The 12,439-nt window shown below is 43.9% G+C and overlaps 1 protein-coding gene across 2 annotated transcripts; it reads right to left on the reverse strand.

Moving 5' to 3' along the window:
• Positions 1 to 9,622: 9,622 nt before the first annotated feature.
• Positions 9,623 to 11,768, reverse strand: LOC130379075 (uncharacterized). Of its 2 annotated transcripts, XM_056585667.1 has the most exons (5): positions 11,729 to 11,768; positions 11,149 to 11,517; positions 10,456 to 10,584; positions 10,257 to 10,321; positions 9,623 to 9,839 (listed from the first exon to the last, which is right to left on the reverse strand). In XM_056585667.1, the coding sequence occupies exons 1-5, from the start codon at positions 11,763 to 11,765 to the stop codon at positions 9,717 to 9,719; spliced, it is 723 nt and encodes a 240-aa protein (XP_056441642.1). In that variant the 5' UTR covers positions 11,766 to 11,768; the 3' UTR covers positions 9,623 to 9,716. The 2 variants fall into 2 exon arrangements, with proteins under 2 accessions (XP_056441642.1, XP_056441641.1); XM_056585666.1 differs by lacking the exon at positions 11,729 to 11,768 and having other exon boundaries at positions 11,149 to 11,688.
• Between the last annotated feature and the right edge of the window lie 671 nt (positions 11,769 to 12,439).

Raw genomic sequence — 12,439 nt, forward strand, 5'->3', positions numbered from 1 at the left:
TCGTTTACCACAGTTCGGAGCATTCTGGTGATCCGCGGATTTCGGTTTCATGAAGGCATTGCCTTATGTAGCGTATTTTGCCTACTGTAGCCTACGTCCGATACAAAAGGGTGTTTAGGACCCAGCGGAATGCATTCTCTCCAGTGCTGCCCGAGCCAATGAGGTAGCTGTAATAGGTTGTTTTCTGAAGTTGAAGCGCACGATTCCTAAATTTAAAGAAAGTAATTGATACAATTATATTCTAAATATACGGGAGATAAATACAAACGGGTGATAGCGGGAAAACGGCCTTCGAGGTCGACCGGTTCGATGGAAATAATGGACAGGTAGAGGCAACTCTGGCTTCATGCTGCGCTCGTCGCCAGAGTTCTAAGCCTCGTCGGCCGTTATCCCTTACATGTTACACTCAGTGCACCATGTTTTCAAATGCATTTAGGGGAACATTTATTGCACAAAAAAGCCTTGCAAGTTGTCTGATTGCAGTCAATTAACACATTGCAAATAGCCTGTGGGTCTCATTCATTTTTGTGTTTCTCCCCCAAACCCTCCGTCAAAAAAAAGTCCGCCTTTTTACTACCACGGACATGATCCTAATCCGAACCGTATCCGAAACCGAGGCCCAAAACGGTTATCTGAACCGAACCGTGGACACACTGATCCGTTTCACCCCTAATAAATACCCCCCATCAGTAGCGGCACGAAGACTAGGGTTGGAGTTAAGGTAGTTATGGGGTCGCTAATGTCTTAGTTAGTCAGGGCTGGGGAGGTTCCATTTTGGTTTGGCTGTCCCAGACTTTGTTAGTGGTTCCAGCTGATATTGTTTTTGTTTTTTTCTTCTCGCATTCTATTTTGTGTGAGTGTAGGTAGTCCAGGTATGGCGTCTACAGTGGATAAATTTGTTGACTCACCGTCAGTAGCAATACTGGATCAGTGTACTAAAGACCAGTTACTGCTAATCGCTGAGAAATATGAGATTGAGATATTGGATAAAAAGTTAAAGGAGTCTGTTAAGGGAAGTTTGATGGCAGGGTTGCTGGAACAGAGAATGATTCAACCCGTTGGGGGGACTCCGTTTTCGGTGTCTCCAGGTACTGTTTTGAGTTTTCAACAGCAAAAGGAACTTTTGTTGTTAAAGCAAACTCATGAATTACAGCTACAAGTACAACTTCAGAATATAAAACAGCAAAATGACTTGGCTTTGGAAGAGATGAAGCAAAAAACTGAGTTGGTTAGGTTAGAGCTACAGAATAAAAAGCTGAACTTAATTCAACAGGGTATATTGCCAGGTTCAGCGGATAGTGACAACCCTCTGTTTCAGTCTGGTGCACCAGTGGCATCTTTTGATATATTCAATAACTTGTGCTTGCTTCCGAAATTCAATGAAAAAGATCCTGATTCATTCTTTTCATTATTTGAGCGAATAGCGGAGTCTAGGAAATGGCCGGAGGGTGATCAGGCGTTAATGTTACAATGCGTCCTGACCGGTAGAGCCCAGGAGGCGTACTCAACTTTGAGTGCTGCTGATTGTAAGGTGTACAAGCGAGTTAAGTCTGCGGTGCTTAAAGCATATGAGTTGGTGCCTGAGGCGTACCGGCAGCGGTTCCGTGGTTGGAAAAGGGGAGATAGCTGGGAAATAACAAATCCTCCCCAAAATTTGCTTGACTATGTCAATGGCTTCAGGCATAGGTTGGTTTTGGCGGTTGAAAGTGCAAAAGAAAAATTGGTAAAGTCACAGCACAAAATGAAAGCTCTGTATGACAGGCGTGCAGAGCCTAAGCGGTTTCAGGCTGGTGACTAGGTTTTGTTTCTGCAACCTATTGTGACTTCTCCTTTTGAGGCAAAATTCTCCGGTCCGTACACTGTAGTACGGCAGGCTTCAGACTTGAATTACATCATTGCCAGTGGCGTCTTTGCATTAGGGGCCAGTGGGGCACGGCCCCACCAGAGAACGCTGCCGTGCAGGGCACGATTATACTTTTCATTTTTTTTTTTTTAAATGTCATTGAGCATAAGTTAATAATACATTAATTGTTAATAATTAATTACATGTCCGCAGTTTTAATTTGATGAACGCAATTGTTGTAGTGTAGTAGTTGTGTGTGAAATAGTTCGTTGCTCCGTCTCGTCATTTCCGCTCGGTGGGGCACAGCCGAGATGGCCCCGTCTGCTGCAGTGTAGAAAACTGGTGCTGTTGCGCGAGCAAGCGCGTGCGCAGAGCCCGCTTCTGTTTCGGCGGTGGGGCCAGAAGTTTAGTGCCCCAAAGCTCTTCTCATTGGCTGATTTGTAGAAAGGGCGGGGTTTACGGCGGGAGCCGATCAGATCTTGCTAGCTGGCTAACGTAGTTACTGTTACAGTTACTGTTACAGTAAATAACAACAAATGGACGTTTCATTCATTAAATGATGAATCGTGTTGAGTATCTGTCTCATGTGAGATTTAGCACTTGAAAGTTGGAGATAAAACGTTTGGGACCACATCGCCCGACGGATTTAATCATTATTCAAGAGGGAAAGGACAAGAATAGATCGTTCAACCAGGAGTTGTTCAAGCGGAAAAAAATGCTTGTGTTTCACCTCAGCCACACAAAGGAGACCAGACAGCACTGTCCTTAAAGCACAGGTAATTACCATCTTAGCCCAAACTTACTTAAATTTTCAACCAGGATTATCCAGGTCTGAATAGGCAAGCACTCTATCAGGCTAGATTCATTGTTAATTGTACAGTATGGTGGCCTGCAAACTTAATGCAACTTAAACCATACTTCTTCTTTTTTTGGTATATTGTGAGTGGTGGCTTTGTATATTGATTGCTGTGTAAAGGGTGTGCGCCGTTGTGTTTTTATTGTTGCCACGTTGTTTTCTTGAGTTTTGATATTGTGAGATCTTGAACGCTGCCATTTGGTGGTGCTATTGCTATAATAGCCTAATATATGTTGTCAGGCCTGGGAGTATGCCCATCCGGTCTACATGTGTTTTGTGGATCTGGAGAAGGCGTATGACCGGGTCCCCCGGGAGAAACTGTGGGAGGTGCTGCGGGAGTATGGGGTAAGGGGGTCTATCCTCAGGGCCATCCAATCTTTGTACTCCCAAAGCGAGAGCTGTGTTCGTGTTCTCGGCAGCCAGTCAGTTTCGTTCTCTGTGGGTGCTGGTCTCCGCCAGGGCTGCGCCTTGTCACCAATCCTGTTTGTGATATACATGGACAGGATATCGAGGCGTAGTCGTGGTGGGGAGGGGTTGCAGTTCGGTGGTCTGAGGATCTCGTCACTGCTTTTTGCAGATGATGTGGTCCTCATTGGATCATCGGCCTGTGACCTTCAGCACTCACTGGATCGGCTGGCGGCCGAGTGTGAAGCGGCTGGGATGAGGATCAGCACCGCTAAATCTGAGGCCATGACTCTTAGCAGGAAACCGGTGGATTGCTTACTCCGGGTAGGAAATGAGTCCTTAGCCCAAGTGAAGGAGTTCAAGTACCTCGGGGTCTTGTTCGCGAGTGAGGGTACTATGGAGCGTGAGATTGGCCGGAGAATCGGAGCAGCGGGGGCGGTATTGCGTTCGCTTTACCGCACCGTTGTAACGAAAAGAGAGCTGAGCCGCAAGGCAAAGCTCTCGATCTACCGGTCGATCTTCGTTCCTATCCTCACCTATGGTCATGAGGGCTGGGTGATGACCGAAAGGACGAGATCGCGGGTACAAGCGGCCGAGATGAGTTTTCTCAGAAGGGTGGCTGGCGTCTCCCTTAGGGATAGGGTGAGAAGCTCAGCCATCCGTGAGGAACTCGGATTAGAGCCGCTGCTCCTTTACTTAGAAAGGAGTCAGCTGAGGTGGTTCGGGCATCTGGTAAGGATGCCCACTGGGCGCCTTCCTTGGGAGGTGTTTCAGGCACGTCCAGTGGGGAGGAGACCTCGGGGAAGACCCAGGACTAGGTGGAGAGATTATATCTCAACACTGGCCTGGGAACGCCTCGGGATCCCCCCGTCAGAGCTGGTCAATGTGGCCCGGGAAAGGGAAGTCTGGGGCCCCCTGCTTGAGCTGCTCCCCCCGCGACCTGACCCCGGATAAGCGGATGACGATGAGGATGAGGATGTTGTCAGATTCACGTTTGAGTGATGGCATTATTCAGCTGCAATTTTGGTCCCCTCTGTCACTTGCTACTGTTTTTTTTGTGATGTTAGTAATATGTGGTATTTCTGGATTGCGTTATAATATTTTCCTGCATGGGCCCCACCAGAGTTTCCAAACCAAAATCGCCACTGATCATTGCCACTCCAAACTCTAGGAAAGCCACTAGACTGTCATGTGAATTTGTTAAAACCTTTTTACGGACGTCAGACAGTGGGGAAAGGGGAAAGTGGGAGTGGTATGGTTAATGCTTCTGTTTGTACATCTGCAGTTCTGAGCTCATCTACGGCAGTCAGCGTGGAGGAGAGTTCGACCACTGATGTGGTTTTGCAAGGGCGATTGAAAAATTCAGTCACTAAAAAATTTGGATTACATGTTGGCAAATTTGGATGATAAAAAACGTGCTGAGTTGGGTACCCTTATTAAAAGCTATCCTGTTCTGTTTTCGGATGTACCTTCTCGCACACATCTTATTGAGCATGATGTGGATATTGGTGATGCAGCACCTATAAAGCAGCGTTTTTATCGGGTTTCATCAGATAAGCGCAAGCTTTTAGACAAAGAAGTTCAGTATATGTTGGACAATCATATTGCTGAGCCGTGCGTTTCAAGTTGGGCATCGCCGTGTCTGTTGGTCAGTAAGCCGGACACGACGTTTAGGCCATGTACTGACTTTCGTAAAGTTAATAACGTTACGAAGCCAGATGTGTTTCCTCTTCCCCGCATGGAAGACTGTATAGATCAGGTGGGGTCTGCCGTTTATGTGACTAAGTTTGACTTCTTGAAAGGTTATTGGCAGGTTCCCCTGTCTAAGCGGGCAAAGGAAATTTGTGCATTTATTACACCTTCTGGTCTGTACAAGTACAATGTTATGCCATTTGGCCTGCGTAATGCGGCTGCAACATTTCAGCGCCTTATGAACCAGGTTGTGGCGGGGCTGGATGGCTGCGCAGTGTACCTTGATGACGTGGTAATATACAGTGATACATGGTCTGAACATATTCAGCGCATTCGTGCATTGTTAGACAAGTTGGTCTGGGCAGGGTTGACTGTTAATTTGGCAAAATGCGAGTTTGCGAAGGCCACAGTCACCTATTTGGGTAAGGAGGTCGGTCAGGGTCAGGTGCGTATGTTACAGGATAAGGTGGATACAATAGTAAGATATCCCCCTCCAACCACCAAGAAAGGGCTAATGCGCTTTTTAGGGATGGTGGGACACTACCGAAGCTTTTGTCAGAATTTTTCATCAGTTGTAGAGCCTCTGACTGCACTTTTGAAAAAAGAGGCACACTTTGTGTGGTCAGATAGATGTAGACTGGCATTTGAAAAGGTCAAGGCACTTTTGTGTGCAGCACCTGTATTGGAGGCCCCCCGGCTGAATGAGGTTTTTTCCCTGCAGGTGGATGCATCTAACGTGGGGGCAGGAGCTGTACTTATGCAGGCAGGAGACCACGGGGTTGGAAAGCCTGTGGCCTTCTTCTCTAGGAAGTTTAATAAGTACCAGCTCAATTACTCAGTGATCGAGAAGGAGGCACTAGCATTAATATGGGCATTGCAGCATTTTGATGTTTATTTGGGATCTGGTTTAACTCCGTTGGTTGTTTATACCGATCACAACCCACTGACTTTCCTGCGGTCACTTCAAAATCCAAATCAGCGGCTGATGCGGTGGGCATTGTTTTTACAGCCGTACCATCTGGATATTCGTCATATAAAGGGATCAGAAAATGTGATAGGGGATGCCCTTTCTCGGTTGCCTTAAAGTTGGGTGGTGTTCTCACTGATTTATCTATTCTGTTATTTTCCAGGTCTGCCTTCTCACTACTCTTAATGTGCTCCTAGGATCCAGGTTGCTGAGTGGAGAACGGGGGTAGATGGGGAGGTGTGGGGGGGGGATAATGTGGTGGGGCCCCTTTTCTGTAGGGGGGGGGTGTGACGCCCTGCCCCTCTCTCTGCCTATTGGTTGTGGGTGGAGATTGGGAAAGGGCGTCAGGCCAATTGGCCACACCTGTGGGGGTATAGGATCCAGAGATTTAAGGGCTGGGTAGCCATGTGTTGAGTCTCTCTTTTGCTGCTTCTAGGCTGGGCGCTGGGCTCCGTCTTCCACCCGCCATGTGGTTTTAAGTATCATCCCTTTTGTTTAAATATAATTGCTTATGTTTACTTTAACGAGTAAAAACGGGTTACTAATAAACTAGTTTCTCTTTATGTCATGTGTGGACTCCCTTTGTTTTGCCACTACCTGACCCGGTGTGTGACAACTCACATCTGAAAAATGAACGTAGTAGACAGTGCGGATAGTATACTTACTTTAAGTATACTCATGGAAGTACGGGTATGGTCTCACGAAAATACCTGACACTGTCACGTTATTTAATCTATTGAAACGTGATCAGGGACACGTAGGCCTATTTTCTAAATTTTGTATTTCAATTGGAAGTAGGCTATTTGTCGTGTCACTAAGCATGACTTCCAAACTAAGGTTCTGTCCGGTAGCGTTCTCCCTAGTCCCTTATGGAGCGCCGTACAGATCATTCATTGTTGAAAATTGTCTGTGATAACTAACAAATGACAGCTTTTGTCCACCCGTTTCTATTTAAAATTGTCTGTGATAACTAACAATACGACAGCTTTTGGCCACCCGTTTCTACTTTCACCTTTGATACTGAAAAATTGTGACAATACACAGATATATTAAATGCAGGTGCGCTGCCGTTGCAATATGCATGTTGGATGGCTAGGGTGTAGGTCTGGGAAGAACTTCAGGCCAAAATCTTGCAAGCGAGCCGCTGGGTGCAACGAGATGGAGCCCTCCACTTTTAGGGCTGGAGCCACAGGTTGAAGCGTATGAGTCCTTTGAGACCCCCTTTGATAAAAGGGGTTCTCAAATGTTGACCCTCAGTCACCTATTGCATCATTTCCTTTCGGGCTTCGGCCTCCTAATTGATCATTATAGTATAATTGAATGCCCTCTTTCATATATATGATACCTCCAATCCTGGGACGTGGCAACAGTTCTCCAAATCCATATGGGGAGGGGGGAGGGATGCTTGTGGACAGTAGGGGTGTATCCTCGACATAAATAGGAAGCAAACTCAGAAGTAATGACATCTCACAAATATTTATTTAATAAATTGTTTCAAATGACCCTGCCTCGTTAAATCAATGAGCTTGGTGTTTTGCTTTCCAAAATAGGTTATAGTAGAAGTCTAAACTGCAGAAAATAAAAACATCCAAGCTACCTTTTAAGGATACCTTGGAATATCTGCCTATTTTCTAACCATCGGACCCTAGTTTACGACAAAAACAACACAATGGACCGCAGCTCCTTTGCCGCGTGGTTTTTATGTAAGGATTAGAGGGGGCGGTCGATAGCAACCACCATAGCAACCATAACGGTCAAGTGACTGGATGCAGCCCCGTTGAAAGAAATTGAATACCACCTTACACACTCAGGATATTAATGATATTTAAATTATTATGACCATGAAGTCTTTATTTGCATGGTTTTACATTTCGTTCTGTGTAGCATGGAAAAATCAGAGAAACACTCCCATTCAGAATGCATTGGTTTACATTTCGTTCTTTGGAGCACGGTTATTTTTATATATTTATTTATTTTCAGTTTTTGAGGAGGTGCTTCAAAGATGCAAATGTTTCAGCAATAATCCAAAATCCAATGGCAAAACCCGTTGGCTTTTTGTCGAGGGAATCCAGGGCGACGCTCACTTCCGGGTTGGCCAACATACGTCATCCCTCCACCACTACTGTAAAAACACATGTTAAAATTGAATGAGAATAATAATAATAATAATAATAATAATTCTGCCATAGTATTTATTTAAGGGGGGGGGGATACAAGTCTTTTGGCCATTCGTAGTGTTGATCAGCAGAGAAATAATTTGACAAAGTGGAAGCCGACTTCACCGCTGGTGACCCCGCTAGTGTGTGGAAGGGCCTGCGAATAATGACAGACTTTAAGAACAAGGCCGGCTCGGTGTGTAGCTCTGACCCCTCCCTTGCTGATGAACTCAACACTTTCTTTGCACGGTTTGAGATGGAGATTGAAGATCATAACTCAATGGTAGTCATGGCCGACATGTTTGGGAATAACACCAAACCCCCCTTCATAGTAAGTGAGAGTGATGTGAGGAGGGTGTTCAAAGGGGTAAATGGGAAAAAGGCTGCCGGGCCTGACCAGATCCCTGAAAGGGTCCTTAAATCCTGTGCTGACCAACTAGCTCCAGTGTACACCATGATCTTTAATACATCCCTGGCCCAAGCTGTCGTCCCATCTTGCTTTAAAAAGTCTATCATTGTACCGGTGCCCAAAAATAGTAAACCATCATGTTTGAACGATTACCGTCCAGTGGCCCTGACCTCTGCAGTGATGAAATGTTTCGAAAGGCTGGTGAAAAATTACATCTGCACCTCCCTGCCAAACTCGTTCGAGCCCCTCCAGTTTGCTTACAAAGCAAACAGAAGCAGAGACGATGCCATCTCCAACCTGCTAAACACCACTCTTACTCATCTGGATGGTGGGGGGGGGAACTATGTGAGGATGCTGTTCATTGATTACAGTTCAGCTTTCAATACCATAGTCCCCCTCCGCCTGATCGACAAGATGAGGTCGCTGGGGATCAACACCCAAATGTGCAACTGGATTCTCAGCTTCCTTACTGACCGCCCCCAGGTGGTGAAAGTGGAGGGTGGTGTAACCTCTGGGCCGCTGACCCTCAACATCGGTTCCCCCCAGGGCTGTGTTCTGAGCCCGCTGCTGTACAACATCTACACTTATGACTGCACAGCCTCTGTGCAGGACAGCGGGTTCACCCCCCTCATCATCAACGGGGAGCCTGTGGAGAGGGTTCCTAGTTTTAAGTACCTGGGTGTGCACATCACTGAAGACCTAACCTGGACCCTCCACACACAACATGTGACAAAGTCATCTAGGCAGCGACTGTACTTCCTCCGGAGGCTGAGGAAATTCAAGGTCTCCCCTTCCATCCTGAAGACCTTCTACTCCTCAGCCGTGGAGAGCGTCCTCACAGGATGCATCTCCGTCTGGTACGGAAGCTGTACCGCTCAAGACCAGGCCAACCTACAGAGGGTGGTTCGCTCAGCTGAGCGGACTATCAGAGCGTCCCTACCCAACGTGAAGGACATCTACCGCAAGAGGGTGGAGTCGAGGGCAAAAAGCATCAGGAGGGATGACACACACCCCAATGCCAGCCTCTTCACCCTGCTGCCGTCGGGTAGACGCCTACGAAGCCTTAACTCAAGGACTGAGAGACTTACAAGAAGTTTTTATCCACAGGCAGTGAGACACTTGAATTCAAATTTTTAATTCAATACCTTATTTTTAAATTTGATTTTATTTACATTTTTTATTTTATCTAAATAAATTAACTAATTTATTTTATATTTTTATTTATTTTTGCACAGTGTGGAGCATTGACCCTTTAACATTTCACTTCAATTTATTGTATGTGACAAATAAAAACACTTGAACTTGAACTTGAACTCTAGCCAGCACAAAGTTGAAGTCATATTGAAGAATTAGAGCCCTTGTATTTATATTAAAAGGCTTGGTCATGGTCACATCCTCTTAGTATTGATGGCTGAGTAGGTGCTGAACTCTGAGGGTTGGACTCTCTTCTTTTTAGGTCTCTGAGAACGTAGAGGGATATCCAGTGTAGCATAACACAGGCCATCCTCATCCTGATAGAGAGAGATACAACTATTAATATTACTATTACATCATTATCTCTGCAGAACCATTGCATCATCAAAAAAATTACACTTTGCGTTACCATAACATCATCAACATAATAGTTGGTTTCCCGTCTCAAATCAAACTATTGAACACTGCTTAAGTGTGTCTCCCTTGTTACACCCTAGTGAGGCGACTCTACAGGAAGCAGCTACTCTTGACTCTTAAAGAATCACATGAAGCTCTTCTGAATGTTCTTCTCTCACTGCGTCTTATAACACCTGACTATCACTGAACATTGGGTCCATTGTTGTTCATTCGGCCTTCAGTCAACATCTTTGTCCAGCGCTCCACTAAAGCATGTAAATGTAATCCATACATTGGATCTACCATTACATCAGAAATGTATATGAACTATACGTTACCTGGTTCCTGATAGGTGTTACATCAATACTGCTGGGTGTTCCCTGAGCAACGTGGAGGTCTTCATCTTAAAGAAACACAGTCAATATTACATCACAAAACCAGCGCAGGGAGACAGTTACTGCTCATACAGAAGACAATATCTAGCGTAGGTGTTCTCAAGATACAGAAGATGACAGTTAACAGAGATATATACGCTACCTTTCCTTCTGCAACAGAGGTAGACGACCGAGAATGAGAGGAGGGAGAGGAGAAGAGCAGAGGAGGAACATAGGATGACCAGCAGCCTCCAGCAATCTCCACAGTCTTCATATGCATCTAGAGGCTTAACTACAATTTGTAAAAAAAAAATAATACATAAAACTATATTTAGTTATTTATGACCACATGCAGCAATAAAAAATATTAATTTGTAAAAGGGTAAAAACTATACATTATATATTTATATATATATATTATATGTATACCTATAAAAATATTAAATAAAAAGCTTGGAGCTAGTTTTTACCCTTTCACAATTTAATATATACTGCATGTTGTCAGAAATCACAAAAAAAAGTCCATTGACATAGAAAAATAATAAATCAACTAATCAATGATACATATTTAATGAATCGATCATCTCTCTACCCTGTACAATGAACTGATAACAAGTTATACATAAAACAATACGTACCAATATCCTGCACTTTTATCTGGAGATAAAAGCTCAGGGTTTGTATAGACTGTAACGGTAAGGGTAAATCTTTTATCTAGTTAGTGGCACAAATATCAAAAATATAAGAGAATATCGACCCATCTTGAGAAGATTTCGACCTGATTTTCTTATATTAATTGAGCATTTGTTGTACTTACATTTTCTAATGGCTATACACATCTACAGAGTCAACTTACCAAATGAAATCCTGGTTACATTTCCATATTTGAGGATATGTTTTTGAACTATCTTGTCTGCATCTATCACAACCGGTTCTTCAGTTCCACAGTAGTAGAGACCAAGGTGAGAATCACTGATGTTCCTAATCAGTAAATTGTATGATTTTGAAGAATTGTTCCACATCACATTCAGATCCTTGGATGAATTGGGGTCTTTATTCTCACTTGATGAATCCCACCTCAGTATACGAGTGGGCTGATTCTCATGAGAACAGTTCCTGTACCACACAATACTTTCACCAGTTGATGGTTTATAGTCACAGCTTAGAGTAACGTTTTCTCCTGGATTCACGGTCAACTCCGCTGTGTAAGAGGACACAACAGCACCTTGAATTAAAAATATAAAATATAAAAGAGTCAGACTGAAGAAATAAGAAGCAACATGGATACTATCGAATGATGGGTGTTCAAATATATATGTAATAATATAGAAATCCATCATTAAAAGTTTGTTGAACAAGATATTAGGCCTACTGTACAACACATACAACTTGTGTTTTATTGAATATTAAAAAAATATTAGCGATTAATATTTTACCCCAGACGATTGGTAGAAAGACATACATCCAGCTCATGGTGATGATCCGTTGAGTAGAGGACATTTGAAACATTTTTGTGACGGGCATTTGACCGACAGGCGGAAAGATGAAAACAACTTGTGATTGGCTGGCCTTGTGGAAAATGTTGAGGTTATTTATATCAGCGTATCAGATGAGGTTTGACTGTTAGAACATCAAAAACATTTTCATGGGTTGAGGTGACCTGAATTTCCTTATCTTTCAAGATTAGATAACAAGAAATGTTCATTGATATAATAGTTACCAAAATCGTAGTTCTAGCAATAAAACTGAGTAAAACTTTCTTAATAACTTCATATACCCACCAATAATACAGAAGTATTCTGTTAGCTTTTACTCAATATTATTCAATTTAATGAAATCTTTAATCCAAACCGTTTTACAACCCTATGTTTTCATATGTTCTTAGCATGGCTGGCACCAGAGGGAATCAAACCCCTACCCTATGGCAATTTGGCAAGCTGTGAGCTAATTATTGTCCTGGAACACCAATCACTGGCTGACCGATTGCAGTAAACCCTGGATCATGTCATGAAGCTATTGAATAAGCAAAGGCTTTTGTACTTTCACAGAAACCCCTTGTGCAGGGTTAGTTTGATCTCTTTCTCCTCTCCCCCATCCTGTTCAATATAGTGTGTGCATGGACTTTACATTTTGTCTGTTGTTGTTCA

This window comes from Gadus chalcogrammus, chromosome 3 (genome assembly GCF_026213295.1).
Source record: "Gadus chalcogrammus isolate NIFS_2021 chromosome 3, NIFS_Gcha_1.0, whole genome shotgun sequence".
Taxonomy (NCBI): Eukaryota; Metazoa; Chordata; class Actinopteri; order Gadiformes; family Gadidae; genus Gadus; species Gadus chalcogrammus.

Coding starts and splice junctions, on each gene's coding strand:
- LOC130379075 (XM_056585666.1), bottom strand. CDS start 11,632: ATGATGGATTTCTATATTATTACATATATATTTGAACACCCATCATTC. Junction 10,585..11,148: donor TGTAACCAGGATTTCATTTG/GTAAGTTGACTC, acceptor TACAAATTGTAG/TTAAGCCTCTAGATGCATAT. Junction 10,322..10,455: donor CCTCTGTTGCAGAAGGAAAG/GTAGCGTATATA, acceptor TGTTTCTTTAAG/ATGAAGACCTCCACGTTGCT.